The sequence below is a fragment of the Tuber melanosporum genome, assembly GCF_000151645.1.
Source record: "Tuber melanosporum whole genome shotgun sequence assembly, scaffold_68, strain Mel28".
NCBI classification, from domain to species: domain Eukaryota; kingdom Fungi; phylum Ascomycota; class Pezizomycetes; order Pezizales; family Tuberaceae; genus Tuber; species Tuber melanosporum.
Window position 1 is genome coordinate 236,985 of NW_003299115.1, and position 18,056 is coordinate 255,040.

General features: G+C 43.9%; 1 protein-coding gene; it reads left to right on the top strand.

Annotated features, from left to right (window-relative positions):
• The first annotated feature begins 14,922 nt into the window (after window positions 1–14,922).
• Window positions 14,923–16,431, top strand: GSTUM_00010225001 (uncharacterized protein). XM_002841143.2 has 8 exons: window positions 14,923–15,050; window positions 15,127–15,176; window positions 15,231–15,255; window positions 15,309–15,391; window positions 15,467–15,588; window positions 15,655–15,718; window positions 15,818–16,077; window positions 16,139–16,431. Exons 1-8 carry the CDS (start codon window positions 14,963–14,965, stop codon window positions 16,362–16,364), a joined length of 918 nt encoding a protein of 305 aa, XP_002841189.1. The 5' UTR covers window positions 14,923–14,962; the 3' UTR covers window positions 16,365–16,431.
• The last annotated feature ends 1,625 nt before the right edge of the window (window positions 16,432–18,056 follow it).

Below are 18,056 nucleotides of genomic sequence, written 5' to 3' on the forward strand. Positions count from 1 at the left end.
ACTACAGTCCAGAAAGACAACTATGTATCTCTGAGTACAAATCTGAAACTAAAAAAAAAAAAAGTGAAAAACCAAGAGGTGGAAGAGCAACAGGCTCTTACAATTTTATATAAGGTGATAGGAGAAGAGTGTTGTCTGTGATCCAAAGAGTCAAGCTATTTGGAGCAAACAAGTGGGAGCAAGTATCAACTCAGTATAATATAAATATAATATCTCGAAGTGAGAAGTGTAAAGAAAGAGCTGCTGACTTCTTAAAAAAATATTATACAGAAAAGGTTAGAGAGGGACTTTCAAAGCCAATGTGAGACCTCAATTTAAGTTGGGAACTTTATGAGGTTAAACTTAAGGAAATTGATGTCTTACTTCAAATAGGTAGTATTAAAGATAATTATGATAATGGTGGAGATGAGAACGATGAGACTGACATGCTTGGTATTAGAGAGTCTGATCATGATAATATCAGTATATATAAATATTTAATTTGTATACTAATATATGAGAAATAAACTAACTGGAAATTAGGAGACTATGATAAGAGTTTAGGCAGTAGAGTAGGTGGAGATGAATATTCTCTGGAGATTCAGGATCAATAGGAAGAACAGGTAGATAGTAGGAATAAAGTACTGGTAAGTTTACACTCTCAAATTTAATTTTACAAGCAAACAAAGCTAAATATTTGCATGAATAGGACTGGGAGGAGCAAGAAAGAAAGCCATCAAAGTCTACACCATTATCTACAGTATAGAAAAAGTCTCTAAAGGTTACAATGTCAATTAAATACAATACTCACCAGCAACTAACAACTTCTTCGAATACAAACTAGTTGCTCTTCCAAATGATATTCACAATTGAAAAGATTCTGAAAAAAGAGCGAGGGATTCCGAAGCTATTCAGGTAGTATGAATAGCGTTGAAAAAATGTAAGGCAAGGTATGACAGGTTGAAATCTCAGTATGATCGGTTCAAAAAAAAGATGTTACTAATTGGAGGATGAAAACAGGCAGTTCCATGAATAAATCATGTAGATTTATGGCTAAATTATATATGATACTTAGTTATTTTCACTTACTTCTACTCTCTTCTCCCAAGCTCTATGTACAACATACCTCCTCTCAATGCCTAAACATTAAGCCAATTACAGGTAACTTTATTTCTCTTGTCATGAGCACCCTACTAGAAGATGGCTCACTAAGTAAATATCTATACTGGTCAGTCCAGCAAGTGAGTCTTTACTCTCAAAGATTTGTATACTACTCAAACAATAACAGGTTCTTCATTTTCTACAACATGCTCCGGCTTTGAGTAAAATGTGAGTCCTGACCAATTTCATACTTCTCTGTCTTCAGAGTGTACTGGATTTTCATGGTCTCGAAAGCTTCGTTTTACCTCTTAGTGAAGTTATTGCATAATTCTCTCTGGATAGAATTGGTTACGATAAATAAATCCTTGACTTCTAGGTTGCCCATGCACATCGACCAGTAGAACTTGCCTTCTTTGATTCTTGGTATATTGATGTTGTACTTGATCTAGTCAGTATGGGCTTGTGCGATGGAGCTGAGACGTTCTGGAAAGATTGTATTTTGAATAGGTTACAGAATTTTGATAACTGTGTCTATGAGTTCTTATTGGAAGCAATATACTATCAGGAAATAGAAGGTGTTGATGAAAAAGAGAACATATACTTGATATATGCAGTTACTCAGGTGAAGATGGATTGCTTTGTAGTAGCTTAGGATTGGCATTTGAGCTTAGTGATATAGAGGTCTACTTGTGATTAGTCAATCATGAATTTTCCAATTTGATGGAACTTAAGAAAGTCTCAGACCAGTTAGTGTCTTGTGTAGTTATTACTATGACCACTTGGTGGATTTTGGACTTCATTAGTAGGATTATTATAGTAGATACAATTACAACTACTTCTACCTTTCTAATTTAACACTCCTCCGTGATACTCTCCGCATCTGCTATCACAATCATTTTATCTAGAGTACTCATTCAGAATTCTGTTACCTTCCTTGCTGTCTCCCTTTCAAATATTGTGGCTAGCTTTGAAAATAATTCCCAAAGGTTAAGTTTAATATAAACCCGTTACAACCAGTTGCACCTGAGCAAGCTTCGTGTATATCTAGCATAGCTACTCATAGGTCTGGTGAGTTAGACAGCAATATTCTTACAGTTGCAGTACCTGTTATACTACTACCGATAATCACTATATTAATGGTAGTTGGAAAGGTAGGAGGTTGATGTGTGAATCTTGGTAGGGGGTCAGATAACCAGAAAGATGATGTGGGATTAGAAACTGACTGTCTAGAGAAAGTTGAAAGGCTGTCTGTGAGAGATTGCAGGTAGGAATCGAAGTTTGATAGGATGAGCTTAGTTAGTGGAGAAACGGTAGAGCCTATTGTATAGTATTACAATAGTTTTTCAGTTGATGATGGCTTCGATGATAGGTTTGTGTTAGGTCGGAGGAGAAGGGGGGAGGATGGTCTAGCGGGAGATAGTTGCAGGATGAGAGGGGAAGTTAGAGTCTGGTACTGCTGTGAGGCCTTTTTGTAATATGTTAGTTGATTTAGAAGAAGCAATAGAGGGGATTTGAAGGGGAGAGATAGGCTGGCAGTACTACCACTTAAGCTATTGAAATGGATCTGCCAATTAGGTTAGCAGCAAACAACTTTCAGAAAGTAGTTTCTTATTTTTCTATTAGTGAGTGTATATGGATCAGATAGTTTTGGGACTTACCTTAGATAAGAGTAAGTTATAGTTTTTGCTTGGTACTTAGTATTGAGAATGCTAAGGTATAAATGTATAGTAATGGCGAATCCGGTCATTTTTCTTAATATCAGAAAACAATAATTCTTTAAACTCAGCATATATCCTATTGCCCTGCCAGATTCCCTCATAAATGGTACAAATTTGATTTATTCCTTCAATGTATATATGTAAATTATGTAGCCATGTACATAATTCCAGTAGACAATAGCAGTATTCTGCATCTAGAGCTGGCATTGGTAACTTTAATCTTTCAAATGAGCCTTGTAAGCATTACATTCCCCACACGGCTGCCTGTTATGCTGAGACCAGTTTCTCATTAAACCTAATAAACTGATAGCAAGTAGTAGTATTACCAGGATAGCTGGTAGAATTCGATTTTAGAGGGGTGATTATTTGACCAACTAGGTCATTAGAGGTAGCAAAGGTAGTATCTCCAATTACCCAATACCTTTCTGGTGTATAATGTAGTAGGTTGGCAAATAGGTTGCAAGATATTGCTGCATCATGCCAACTACCTGGAGCATTTATAGTAGCATGAATAATTGTACCATCTGGTGCAAATATGAATATATTAAAGGTCAAGTGTACTGAATACCTGTAACGATCCCTCCTTGGATAGTTGGTTCTTGGCGACGGGGAACGATACTTCTCTTTCTCTCTTCTCCTTCCTTCATCTTTCGATAGCTCTAGGCTGCTGCCTATGTTACCGATAGTACAAGACCTTTGTCTTCTATCGGGAACGCCTATTGTAAGCTTTCTCTAACTCTCTTCGTAAAGTGCCTTCCTTGGCGTAATGATAACGTTGCAATAAAGATAAAGATCGTAAAGGTGTTTTATATTCGTTAAAGTAATAAGTAGGAAAAGTACTTAGAACAAAGCGTGAAAAACCTATCTTCCTCGGCCGCATAGACCTCCTTATATAGTATTCTTCCCGCCCTTAGTCATGTGACCTAAAGTGGTCACATGTGCGAAACCAAATCATAACAAACTAGTCATGTGACCAAAGTGATCACATGCTCAAAACCTATGACCTTATAGCGAGGTCATGTACAAAACTCATAAACTAATCATAACACAACAAACAGGTCATATGACTCGACTGAGTCATATGCGCGAAACCCATGACCTCATAATGAGGTCATGTGCGAAACATAAATCATATGCGCAAGGCTTACCCGCAAGGCACCCTCGCAAGGCATACTTATCAGACGTACGTCCCATGACTCATACTTGAGCCATGTGCGAAAGCATCACAAATTCCACACATAACAAATCATATAACCTGAATAGGTCATATGTGCAAAACAATAACATACCTGTAACTCATAACCATGTGTCATGTGAAAACCTTTTTCATGCTAAGCCACGTTCATGACATTAGCTCCCCTCCTCCTAAGCTTGAGTCCCATTAGGCTTTTTCTTCCAGTTTCAATAGTTCCCGTCCTGCCGAGCGCATTGTCCTTCTCAGCTTGTGGAACTTTTCATCTGCCGTCCTCCATCTGACCCTTACCGATTGTAGGGTCAGATTCGCCATCTCGATCGTGTGCTGCTGATTATCGTTCAGCTGTCTTAGCTCTGCGATCGTTTTGTCGTTTGCCGAAATTGTGGCCTCGGCTTGGCCAAGTTGTTCTCGGAGTCCCCGGATCTGCCTGTGTAGGCTCCTGACGTCCGGTTCCGTGTCTGCTGAGGAGTTTTGGGCCCCTTCCTCCCTGGACCGCATCCTCGCGGCCCATGCCTTTCTGCCATCCTCTCCTTCCAACTCTTTCCTGCTTCCATCTTTCTGTAGGTAGAATCCCGCAGATATTTTCTGTGCCCTGTGCATTCTGCACCCATTTCTGAAGCATTGTTGCCAATGCTTCAGGACGTGGTCCGGGCGTGGACAACTTTTCCAACATTCCCTCGGGAACCATCCCGAGCCTTCTTTGTTGCCAAAATGTGTTTGGCACCCGTCATCATAGCATACCGTCCATGACATGGCGTTATGCTGTACTTATTGTTCCCTTTCCTTGAGCTCTTCATCAGTCGGCCCCATGAATGAGTATTTCGGGCTGTTGGGTGTAGTTTGGTGGGGGCTATCACCCCAGCGCTCATGTTGTTGCATTGGCGCGGGAGTCTTTCCCTCACCTTTGTCTTGGTTGAACGTGATCGTCACCTGGGCCGGGCTTGCCTGGGTATTGCTGGTGGAAGGTTGAGATGGTATCTTGTGCATGTTCAAAGTTGTGTGCGAAGTAGCAAGTTTTATCGTATTCGGACGAATATCCTGTCCATTTGGCTCGATATTGGAGGTGACCGTGGAAGAAGCGGGAGTTGACTATTTCGTCGAGCTCGTATTCTGGTTCTCCATCGAGTTCGATTGGAGGGGGAGGAATAAGTGTTTGGGATGGAAACTTATTGTCATTGTGTAATTCGAGGAGTGAGATGTGGAATGTGTTGTGTATTTGCATCGAGGGGGGAAGGTTGAGTTTATAAACTCGGCTGCCCACTTTTACCAATATCCTGAATGGTCCGATTTTCTTGTAGTCCAATTTCTTTGATGGTCGTGTTGTATGGATATTGTGTGGTATTAGCCATACCATATCTCCCGGTTGTATGTTCGGATGTGGTCTTCGGTGTTTATCGTATTGTTCCTTTTGTCATTGTTGTGCTTGACTCATTTCGTACTGTAATGTTTTGTGTAGTTTTCCCATATCAGTTTTATCTGGTATCACATCATTAATCATATGATTTGTGGTCTGACTTTGTGGATGTTGTCCGTAATTCGCGAAGAACGGTGTCGTGCCGATTGTTTCTTGCTTTCCATTGTTGTATGCGAATTCGGCCATAGATAACAGCTTGTACCAATCATCTTGTTGATAATTGACGTAGGCCCTTAAATATTATTCGAGTATCGCATTTACCCGTTCCGTTTATCCATCTGTTTGTGGGTGGAACGCTGTACTCATTCTGTTTTCTATTTCCATTTCTCCGCTTACTTTCTTCCATAGTCCCGATGTGAATAGTGTTCCTCAATCGGTAATGATATTCTTTGGGAGGCCGTGAAGTCGAAAGACCTCTCTGAAGAATGTTTGTATAAAATCCCTCATGATGATCTCTTTTCTAACCGGAATGAAATGACTCATTTTGGTCAAACGATCCACCACGACCAGGATGCTATCGCAATTTTCCGATATAGGTAGGTCCATGATGAAATCCATAGTAATTGTTTCCCATGGTTGTTCGGGAACTTCGTTTGATTTTAGTAATCCATATGGTGCGTGTTTAGCTGTTTTCGTCCTTTGGCATATGTGGATGTTTTTGACATATCGTTTGACATCTTCGCGCAGTGCTGGCCAATAGAATGACCTTGTGATGAATTCTGTGGTTTTAGCCGTTCCCCTGTGTCCTGCCATTCAGATATCATGGTGTTGTCGTGTGATGTCTGTCCTTATCCCCTCATCTTCCTAGATCTCTTGTTTTCCATTGTACCACATATTTCCGTCCTTCCATTGGCATAAACCCAGAGCAATTCCTTTCATCTCTTTTTTCCCTCCTTCCAAGGTTTCACTTATTGCCTGAATTGATTTGTCTTTCTCATTTGCGTTCTCAATTCCTCTTTCCTCCGTTGATGTGAATTGGATAACCTCCATTGCCTCGAAGTAGGTTTTTAGTAATAGGGTTCGTGTTTTTTGTTTGATTCTTTCGTCTTCTTTCGTTTGTGGTTTGTCGCTTGCAATCCTTGTAAGAGCATCTGGCTTTCCGCTCTCTTTGCCTGGTCGGTATTCGATTTTGAAATTGTATTTGCTGAGGTGTTCCATCCATCTTATCTGGCGGTCGTTCAGTTCTTTCATAGTCATGAACGGGACCAGGTTCTTGTAGTCAGTTAGAACTCGGACTGAATGGTCATTGTTCAAAACGGATCTCCTCCATTCTTTTAATGCTTAAACTATTGCTAATAGTTCTTTATTTGCAACATCGTAGTTAGACTCTGCCGGGGTTATTGTCTTGGATCGGTAAGAATCTGGCCTCCATTTTCCATCATCACATTGTTGCAATAGTATGCCTGAGCATACATATTTTGAGGCGTCCGTTTCAATCATTGTCCTTCGGTTTGGGTTGAAATAAACCAGTACGGGTGCCAAGGTTAGATGCATCCGTATTGCATCGTATGCTTTTTGTTCCGTTTCTTCCCATTCCCATTTCTTGTCTTTCTTTGTTAGGTTATAGAGTGGTTTTGCAAGCCTGCTAAATCCCTCTATGAACCTTTGATAAAAATTGCAGAATCCCATAAAGCATTGAACGTCTGTCTTGTTGTTTGGTTTGGCCCCGTCCCATATGGCTGCTGTTTTGACAGGGTCGACCATGACGCCTCTTCAATTGATGATAAATCCGACGTATTCCGTTTCTTCCTTATGGAATTCGCATTTTGTCGGTTTGATCTTCATTCCTGATCCTTGTATTGCGGCCAGAATATTGCTGATATCCTTTTGGTGTTGTTGTATATTTTCCGAATATATGAGTACATCATCCAAGTATACGATGCAACATATGTCGAGGTATTTATTAAGTACTTTGTTGATCCATCTCTGGAATGAAGCCGGTGCGTTGGTTAGCCCGAAGGGCATAACCAAGTATTTAAACATTCCATATCTTGAGGTGAATGTAGTCTTCCATTCGTCTCCTGCCTTGATGCGTATATGGTAGTACGCATCCTTGATGTCGAGTTTGGTGAAGTATTTTGCTGACCGCAGTCTATCCAGTGCTTCTCCAATCAAAGGTAGTGGATATCGGTCTTTCTTGGTAACCAAATTGAGGGCTCTGTAGTCCACACGGAGTCTCATTTTTTTCCGTCTTTCTTTTTGACGAATAGTATTGGGGATCCTCCTGATGCGAAAGAGTCCCTGATCCATCCTCTCTTTAAGTTTTGCTGGATGTACTTTCTAAGTTCTTCTAGCTCTGCTTCTCCTACTCGGTATAGCTTCTTGTAGGGAATCTCTTTTGTTTTTCCCGTTTTTTCATCTTTGTCCAACTGAATTTTGTAATCAATTCCTGGTCTTCGAGGTGGTAGCTCCATAGCTTCCTCTTCTTGTAATGGATTCGTGAATTGATGATATTCTTTTGGAACCAATTCTTTCCATCACTTTTTGCTTTGGTATTTCTTATCCTGGATTGCTAGCTCCGTGCTGATGATGATTTTCGCTAGGACTGCTTTTTCGTCTTCACATGTCCATTTGAGAATTCCTGTTGTATCTCCTCTCCGATAGTACCTTCTAAAGGCTTATGCTGTGATTTCTTTGATCTCGATTCTTTTTGTTGTATCGGGCTGGTTTAGGTCCGTGCTTCCAAATCCCTTTTCTCCTCTTATGGTTTCTTCCAGTTGATCTACTTTTTGCAGATCCTCATTGTTGATTTTTTCGATTATCAACTGTGCGATTTGATGGCCTTTCTGGACTTGGTAGTCCTCTTGAGCTAGGTTGGCCAGGACCACTTTGATTTCACCTATATAGTTAACGTTGATCACTACTGCCATGGTCATGAGTCGATGTTTGACCGCTAGACCACTGCGGGGTGCTATTCGTCCATAGGTGCCTTCTGGTAGTATAATCGCTATTCCCGTCGCTATCGTTGCCTGCCCGTTGGCAGATATCTCGATTCCTTCATTGGCATATAGGTCGTGTCCTGCTACCCCTTTGGAACCCTTGGTAGGCACTCTTGCCTCTTGGTCCAGCCTTTGTATCCGGACTCTCTTATCTTGCCGCATCTCGGTGAACTTTGCATGCAAAGTTTCTTCTTCCACTTCTCGTATAGGTGTTGAGTAGACCACAGGTGAACTGTTGAGACATCGTGTTGCACATAGTTCGCTTGTAAAGGTCATCTTGTTCTCGTTCCAATCGATCGTCGGATTATGCTTCCATAACCATGGCATCCCTTGGACTATCTCATGGTTTTTTAGATCTGCTACATGAAAGGTTGCCGTTTCCCAATGGCTGTCAATGCCCATAGGTACTGTCGCTGTATGGGTTATAGGACCCATAGCGCTTGGATTTCCATCCGCTAAGTAGACTTGTCTCGCTTTCTTCGCTTGTTTGGTGTGGAGGCCGTATTTGTCGCATATTTCTTTGTCGATAAAGTCTTCAGTAGCTCCAGAGTCGAGCATTGCATATATTGTTATTTCTTGGTTTTCTTCGTTGTATATCTTCGTTTTGATCATCACATGATCTCCATCTTCTTCTCCTCTTTGCGTGTGTAGTGCCTTGTAGTAGTTCGCTAACTTGATGGGTTTTCCAGGTCCACATCTTGGGTCTCCCAGACCACCGTTTGCTGGAAACCCTCGTCGTTTTCCACTGGTGAATCTTCTGCTATCATTTCGCGGATGTTGCTCCTTTTTTGATTTTGGAAACGATTATTTCCAACAGCTCTGTTTCCTTGGTATCCGTTGTCAGGTTGGCTTCTGCATTCTCGTATCCGATATCCTGCTTTTCCGCACCTTAGGCAGAGTTTCCCATTCATTCTTCTGGCGTATTCTTCCTTAGACAGGTTCAGAGCAGGTCCTGCTCTTGATTTGTCTAACTCCATTGGCTCGCCTGGTGGTAATGCTCTACTTTCTCCTAGAGGTACTTGTGGTTTGAAGGTCCCATCCACATTCCTGGATGATTGGACCACCCTATGCGCTATAGTGTTTTCCAAGTTGCTTCGAACCGTGTTTAATTTGCTTTCTTTATCGATTGCCCATCTTGCAAATCGTTCGGCTGTCATATAGTGCAGGTCGGAGATTCCCCATGCCTCTCAGAGTCTCTTGCTGCAGTTTCTCAGGAGGATGATGTAGAGAGTAGCATCATCAAACTCGGCCTCGTATTCCAATCGTTGGCATTTGTTTCAGTATGCCGAGAATGTTTGTTTTCCCTGTTGGAGTTTTTCTAGCTTTTGTCTTGCTGTTTCTTTGGTGTTGGGATCTCCAAATTGTTCGAAGAGTGTCGCCTTGAACTCTTCGTATGTGACCCATTCCCTCTACTTCCTTCCATCTTGGAAAGGCATGATCCATTGTCCTGCAAGTCCTCTGAGCAGAGATTCCACATATGGAATCTTGATCTCATCATGTTGATCTCCATATCTCTTAACAGCAAAATATCCTTCGCATTACGCTAAGAATATTGGTAGCTTGTCTTCAGCTCCTTCATATGTGTCGGGTTCCTTTGCTTTCGGTCGTTGGACATTTCCTTGTCCTGTGTTTCGTGTTGCTGTGAGAAATACCTGAAACTGATTTTCAGTCATTCCAAGTATGCTAGTTCCTGGTGCCGGAGCGGCTGGGGCCAGTGGCACAGGTGCTGCTGATCCCGACATTCTCTCGGGTCATGGGGTTCCTGCAGGAGAGCTATCAACTGGTAATCCTTTCTCTGGGGTTACTGGGCTTGCTGCTCTCGAGGGCTCTGCTGAGACGTGATCTAGGGCGTCGCTGAATCTTCCTAGGTTAAGGTTTTGATCGTCGATGTCGATATCTCCTTCCCTGTCTGGATTGAAGAATGCCGTCTTGTATCGTTTGGCATCGTACTAGGTGACGCTTTATAATGTAACGATCCCTCCTTAGATAGTTAGTTCTTGGCGACGGGGAAAGATACTTCTCTTTCTCTCTTCTCCTTCCTTCGTCTTTCGATAGCTCTAGGCCTCTGCCTATGTTACCGATAGTACCAGACCTTTGTCTTCTATCGGGAACGCCTATCGTAAGCTTTCTCTAACTCTCTTCATAAAGCGCCTTCCTTGGCGTCACGATAATGTTGCAATAAAGATAAAGATAGTGAAGGTGTTTTATATTTGTTAAAGTAATAAGTAGGAAAAGTACTTAGAAGTCAATCTAATTTTTATTTAAACTCATACCGCTAACACTGGCATACGACGAGCGCCTGCTAACACAGGGATACCGCTAGCCGGTATACCACTAATCCTAAGCTAACTAAGTCTACGGTCCCGCACCTGCCATCCCCGAGTCATGCCTGCATGGAAACTAATTACAAGACCATCAAACAACCCAGCGCCCACCCCGGTCCAAGTCCGTAGCCCCTCTAGTATGAAGCCAACCAGCACTAAGCGTAGCCGAAGCTGAGCAAAAGACCAACCCAACCAGGTTCCTCGTCCAACAACCATAAAATCACTACCACTCGGTCTAAACACCGTCACGCAAAACCACCTCCGCCATAGTAGAAAACTAACAAAACCAAAACAAATATAAACTACAGGTGACACAATGGCAGAGAGGAGGTGACACACATGTCCACCTCTCGCATCCACATGTCAGGCTGTCGACCCTATAAACCCACTTTGCCAAGTGCCTCCGAGGAGCATAATGGTGAGGAGGACCTGTACCTGCTGCCTGTCCCCCAAAACAAAATCATAAACAAAGGAAATACATAGGGGTGGTAACAGACCTAAATGGCCAGTAGGGCCTATCTCCTACCCGTGGTGCCTTGCCCCTGCCAGCCATGCCCATTGCCAAACCAAAGAAACCAAACAAATCCCACAAAACCCAGCACGCAAGACCCAAACCAGTCCAACCAGGTGGTCGCAACTGACTATCCGCACAGGTGGCCATCAACCATCCGGGTCATTGAGGAGCTTTACAGCACGCAGCAGCTTCACCCAACAGCCCCATCAGGCTGGAAACACTTAATTAGACATCGCCCAACCTGACACATGCCCAACCGGTGCTCGCAGGTGCCTCTCCCCCCCTAATCAGCCCCCCCCAAGCCCCACACACCAGTTACCACAGAGCCCATCCAGCCCCCTCAGCCCCTCAGGCAGATCAACCACCCAACAGCCACAGGACAGCTATACCTAACCCCATCGGGCAGCCACTAGTCTTGGCCACGCCAACAGAGCCACAACCCTCGACTCCATATAGCTGAGTGGAGCCCACCAGCTGAAGCCGGGAGCCACAGAGGAGGCAGCACCAATACCCGAAGGTACCAGCACCAGCCACACCATCCAGCCCAGCCAAACCGAAGTCTAACCGAGCCGGGAAAGAGTAAGCAGAGCCAGCCAAAGCCAGCCCCACAGGTCCGGCAACAGGCACGGACCGAACGACGGGCAAGAGGCATCCCCAACTGACGCGACAAGAAGGGGGAGGGCAGACGAACAGAAGCAGACAAACAGAAGGTAGGCCCCACTTGCAATAGGTGAAGCTGCCAACTACAGACCACAACCGAACCACCCAGACGTACAGACAACGCGAGTGTCCAGCAGCCAATCATCCCACACCACCCCAGTCAGCAACAATAACCACACCTGGGGGTACGAGTTTTTAAGGGTCAAAGCCATCTCCACAGAGGCGAGGAGGAGACACCTGACTGAATCGCTGTAAATGCAGCAAGGACAAAACTCCAAGGGAACGGTGATAAACAACATCGTAGGATTCCGACCGTAGAAATGTAAAGTAACAAGGCAGGGAGGGGCCGGCGAGGCCCCCGCCCTTGAGGAAGTGATGCGGCCAGTACGACGTGTTGATACTTGGGAAGGTCATCAGTCTAACCCAAGGGCGTTTTGTATCGCGAAAACTAAGAACTCCGTTAAAACCCAACAAAAGACATGAGCTGGTCCAAAGAACGACACGGGTGATCCTCCCAAAACGCAATGTTCAATCCCCCCAAACAAACGCGAAACCTGCGAGTAGACGATAGACAGGAAGCCGTAAACATTTTACCGTAAGGGGCTCAGAAGCGACCGTGATGAGTGCTGGAAGTGCTAGTATCGTGAGATAACCAACCCAACGAAACGAGACGCAAACAAGTTATCCACCACGCAACACCTAACAGACCTCAACACCAAAGACCCCAGGAACTACTGAGCGAACTCAGATATCTCCCCCAGAATCAAAGGCATCAAGGCCCATCATGATGGCGAAAGAAACGCTTGGGGCGAAGCGACAGCAAGGACCAGGAAAAGTACTTAGAACAAAGCGTGAAGAACCTATCTTCCTCGGCCACATCGACCTCCTTATATAGTATTCTTCCCGTCCTTAGTCATGTGACCTAAAGTGGTCACATGTGCAAAACCAAATCATAACAAACTAGTCATGTGACCAAAGTGATCACATACTCAAAACCCATGACCTCCTAGTGAGGTCATGTACAAAACTCATAAACCAATCATAACACAATAAACAAGTCATATGACTCGACTGAGTCATATGCGCGAAACCCATGACTTCATAATGAGGTCATGTGCGAAACATATATCATATGCGCAAGGCTTACCCGCAAGGCACCCTCGCAAGGCATACTTATCCGGCGTACGTCCCATGACTTATACTTGAGCCATGTGCGAAAGCATCACAAATCCTACACATAACAAATCATATAACCTGAATAGGTCATATGCGCAAAACAATAACATACCTGTGACTCATAACCATGTATCACGTGAAAACCTTTTTCATGCTAAGCCACGTTCGTGACAATACCAGCCATTGTAATAGGCATTTTGCAAGTCATTATTTGCTGTTGCTGCAATTGAAAGATGACAGCTATCATTAAAACCAATAGTAAATTGTAAGGGAGGATGTTGGTGCTGGATAAGAGAGAAATACTGATCGCATTGCTGTTTTGTTGGCCAGGTAACTTGTGCTTCATAGAAGGTCCGTAATACTGCCTGTAAAGCAGATAAAGCCCAATTCCGATACCTTGAATACACTGCAGGATTTATGCTAAAAATAATTTGAAGACTATAATCAGTCATTGTTGAGTTGAGGTAATGTTGGATAAGGCATAAAGTATCAGCGGAGGTCAAGGATCAATAATGCACATGAGCTTTTACACTTGACACAACATCATCTCGTAGGATAGGCATAGTATTCCAAGCAGTCTCAAAGCCTGAGTCTAGTAGTTGCTGAAAAACTGAAACTCCAATTCCCATTGTCAAAATGAATACACAATCATCCTTAGATGCATAAAGATACTTCCATGCAGTTGCTGACCAGGAAGATGGACTGAGGTTACTCCATGTTAGATAGAAATGATTTCATCATATTTGTTGCTGGGCAAGGCTTCGATGGATAATAATGAATAAGAGAAGAATTCTCTTCTGAAGAAACTGCTTCATCAGGACTGATAGATGGTAGAAAAAAAATTTGATCTCTTTCTTCCTATAGTCAATGGCTCAGTTATCTCTATGCCAAGTTATTTATTTATACTGGAGACTAATATCATTTTCATTGGATTCAGCATAGTCTGGAGGATTCCTTATCCCATCGCCTCTTTATTTCCAAACTTTTTAAAGTCCTTAATCTGAACCACCCCCTCCCCCACCCTCCTGGTTCAGACATTTGTCAGATTGAGAATCTAAGAGCGTTTTCAGATTTTAGCGCAGGATTTTGCCAAGACCCTTTCTAAATTGCTACCAGATTCCTACGGGAAGACCTCCATTTTACTTGCCTACTATCCTAAACTTGGGAGATCGTATCTGAGATGCTTTGTTTAGCTGTATGATTCTAGAAGCTGGCTTCACACAATATGAGCGCTATATTCAAAGCTCCCTATATAAGGCCGACAAAGCCTCCAATTCCAGCTACCTCTACCGCCGCAGGGGTAGATACTCGTTTTAAAACTAAAAGTTGGTCAATTGATCCTACCGTCGTCACTGGAATCGATTTCCAAGTCTAGGGAGGAGAATGCACTACCCATACCGGCACAACCACGGCCAATATACCTTCATAATAATAATATAATTATGGAATACTGCTACCTGTATTCCAACTGGCGCCCATCCCTGTGCTGGTACAGCAGGCACCCCACCGGTACCGGTACTATACGAGTACCCACGAGTATAAGTGCAAGGTGTTTCAGTTCGGTCTCGCCCACTACCGGTGATTCGGGAGGGAAGAACTACTCGTATAGTACTACCGGCACCCGACCGAGTAAGTGAATGCTCCGTGGGCAGAACCTAATAGGCTTAGCGCTCGGCCCAATTCGAATTGTGCTATCATATTACTCGTACCTTCCCGCTGAGCGGTTTCCTCGCCGACCACCCTCCCCCCCCATCCGCACGCCCCATAAAGTGTCTTCCTTGAAGGATTTCTGAATGCTGCAGTGATGTCAGTGGGTGTGTGGTCTGCGGTAGAGCGTAAGGTTTCCGCGGGGATAGTTATATAAGCTGCCCGCTTCTTCCTCTCTCATTACGCTCCCTTGATCGTATTGTGTGTGAGGTAGCGAAGAGAAGGAGGGAACAACATGGCGACCAACAATATTAAAGCTATTCGCCCCGATGGTGACCCTAGGGTCACGCATAAGTTTCAGGTGGTCAATGGGAAGAATTATCGTATGCACTGATCCCGAGCGAGAGGTGGCTACCGTGGAAGTTGTGCTGCAGACGGCTCACTTTATTGGTGTCCTAGACTATGTCTATGGTAGGCCAACTGGAATTGTCAAGGGAACTATTCTTTGTGTAAGTTTGCTCATAATTTTGGGTCATCATCGTTAACTGAGTTGGTGGTGATAGATCCACGGGTTCCCGGATCTATGGTGTACGTCTCTTCGGAAAGGAGAGCTTGGACGGGATAGCTAATGATAGCTGTAGATGGCTATCGTTTCATGATCCCTTTTCTTTTGGAGAAGGGTTTCTGCGTGATCGTCCCCGACATGCTGGGATATGGGCAAACAGTTCGTTTATTGCTATGCCTAAATCTCTTTTTTTTTTAAAAAAAAAAAAAAATAGAGCGGTTAACAAATTACTAGGATGCACCTAGAGTCCCACCGGCAGACATATCAGCATACTCCGTCAAAAACCATGTAGCTGACATGGTAGAGTTACTTAAGATCCTAAATGTTCCGAAAGTGATCCTTTTCGGGCACGATTGGTACTGCAATATTTGCTCTGCGCCGTCTTGGCATCCACGAGTACTAATACATTAGCAAAACTCCAGGGGTGGAATGATAACGTGGAGAATATACCTCTACAACAGCGAGATAGTATCTCATATCGCCAACGTTTGTACACCTTTTGCATCCCCAATGCGAGAATACATCCCCATTCGTGAGCTGGTAGCAACAAAAATCCCCTCGTTCAAATACCAAATAGCGTTTCAGGACCCACAGACAGAGAAGGATACCGAAGCACCCGGCAAGATTCGGCAGTTCCTTAAGGGGTTGCACAGAGGTCTTGGAGATGAGCGGGGCAATTTCATGGTGGATAAGGATATCGTCGAGAGTGTTGGAGATCTCAAGAGGAGCAAGTTCATGACCGAGGAGGATTTGCACTACTTTACGAAGGAATTCGAGAGGAATGGGTTCCACGGGCCTCTGAACTGGTATAAGGCTGGGAAGGTGAACTATGAGGATGAGAAAGAGTATTCGCACCACCCTTGTTGCTGTCGCCACCAGTTGATATGATGCTGACTGATGGAAAAGTCTTCAGTTTGATGGGGTCAAGGTGCCGTACCTTTTCATCGGAGCGAGACATGACGTGGCTCTTCCGCCTTCTATGGCCGAACCTCAGAAGCGGTTTATCTCACAGCTTACCGTCCGGGTTGTGGAGACTGCCCACTGGGCTATGGTGGAGGATCCGGAGGCCGTTATTGGACACATGAGCGAGTGGTTGGATACTGTTGTTCTTGGTGGCAAGAGCACGCTCTGAAGATATTGTGCTGTGATAGGTGCTTGTACGGTTATGATTTGTGAAATCTGAAACTTTTGTTTATGTTGATCTTGATCCTGCGTTTCTCGGGGGGATTGGTGGATGGGGAAAATGCTGTGAGATTTGTATTTTTACGGCTGCATAGGAGAAAACTATAACGATACAGATCGGAAGGATGGGAGCTAGACCCTCCATTCCCGCCAGGATCCCACAATACCGGTACAGTGCCCGGTTGGCATAGTCCAGTAATACAGCTGGTGTTCGAATACCGGAAATACGGTACGTTACCGCAAGTTACACTAGGACAAAATACCGTGGAATCGCATTGTCCCACCTTAAATTCTGATATCAAGCAATCCTATCTTCCATCCTAGACAAAGCCACATGCTACTCGGACACCCCCACTTGAACGCATCCAAATTGGCCGGCCTTCTACAGAGAAATCGCTTACCGGTCTCTTCACCCGCAACACTGTGCCGGTACTCGAGTATTCACCTCTTAAATCCACCTCCACCAACCTAGATCAAGCTCGGATTCCCTCCCTCCCCAGAGCCAAAAGACTCCACGAAAGAATATTGTTATCCAAATGGAGCATAGCTCAGGAAGGCGGAGCTTACCAGGCCTTATTGACTGGTGTTCGTTATTTTGTTAGTCTAACTCGCACTGTTGAGCCTATTGTGATTTGGACAGCGACCTCTGTCGAGATTCCCGGTGGCGGGTTCAATAAGCATGATGCATACGGTGCATGTATAGTGCTTTACCGAGTTTTTACCAAGCTTAGTCATTTGAGTGAGGAGGGTGTCTGGGTGGCTTGTGCTTTTTGTCCATTTCGCCTTTGCTCATGGTCGGGGAAAGCAAATGTGGCGCTCAGTTTTTTCCTCTTCTTCCCCATGAGATAGGCTTGCATGGTACAGGTCACAAATCACCTATTATGATCTGTATACTGGTATGATAGGCTATCATACTATCATTCTTGTTTCTAATCGAGGCTAATATATCATTTATGAAGAATCAGAAGCTTATTTATCAGATAAATCTTGCCCATCACTCCCAGATGACAGCACTTCCATCTAGTCTACTTCCTTCTCTATTATATATCTCTTCTCAATTGGTTGTCGTCCTCATATATTTTCAACTTGAGGATTTCATTTGTAACATTTTGTAACCGAGAATTAATTACATTAACTGTACTGGACAATATGTACCAGTTGATAATCTGTATTATGTAGCCCTGTCCTATGGAAAAAAAAAAAAAAAAGGTTGGCCGTCACACATTCTTTTCCCTAACTAAATTATGAGCAACGCGAAATAGAAGCTATTATCATAATTATTATTATCATTCACGAGGAATTCTTGGCAAAGATGTTGTGAACGCAACTATCCTTGATGACGGTCGGCTGACGACGCCCGGTGCTAAGTCTAAGAGTACTCGAGCACGTTACCGCACCGCACCCTCCCGAGCACAGAATGGCAAGTTGCCAGATGCTACCACCCGAACCGTAAATCCAGCCGAGTGACATGCCGTGATTAAAGCGTGAGAAACCCAGACTGTGGCACAATCACCGGCACGGCAATTGTATCATGACAGGAGAAATGCGCGTGATCCACTTCGAGGCGGGGACATATGACAAGCTACATTCCATCCACGCTTTATTCTGAGAAGCATGTAAAATTACTGACCGCTCGTCTCAC

What these genes read in the sequence shown, in the direction of transcription:
- GSTUM_00010225001 (XM_002841143.2), top strand. Translation starts at nt 14,963, where the DNA reads ATGGCGACCAACAATATTAAAGCTATTCGCCCCGATGGTGACCCTAGG. An exon ending in TGCTGGGATATGGGCAAACA is followed by an intron (nt 15,392 to 15,466) that starts GTTCGTTTATTG and finishes ACAAATTACTAG; the next exon opens with GATGCACCTAGAGTCCCACC. An exon ending in AACTATGAGGATGAGAAAGA is followed by an intron (nt 16,078 to 16,138) that starts GTATTCGCACCA and finishes CTGATGGAAAAG; the next exon opens with TCTTCAGTTTGATGGGGTCA.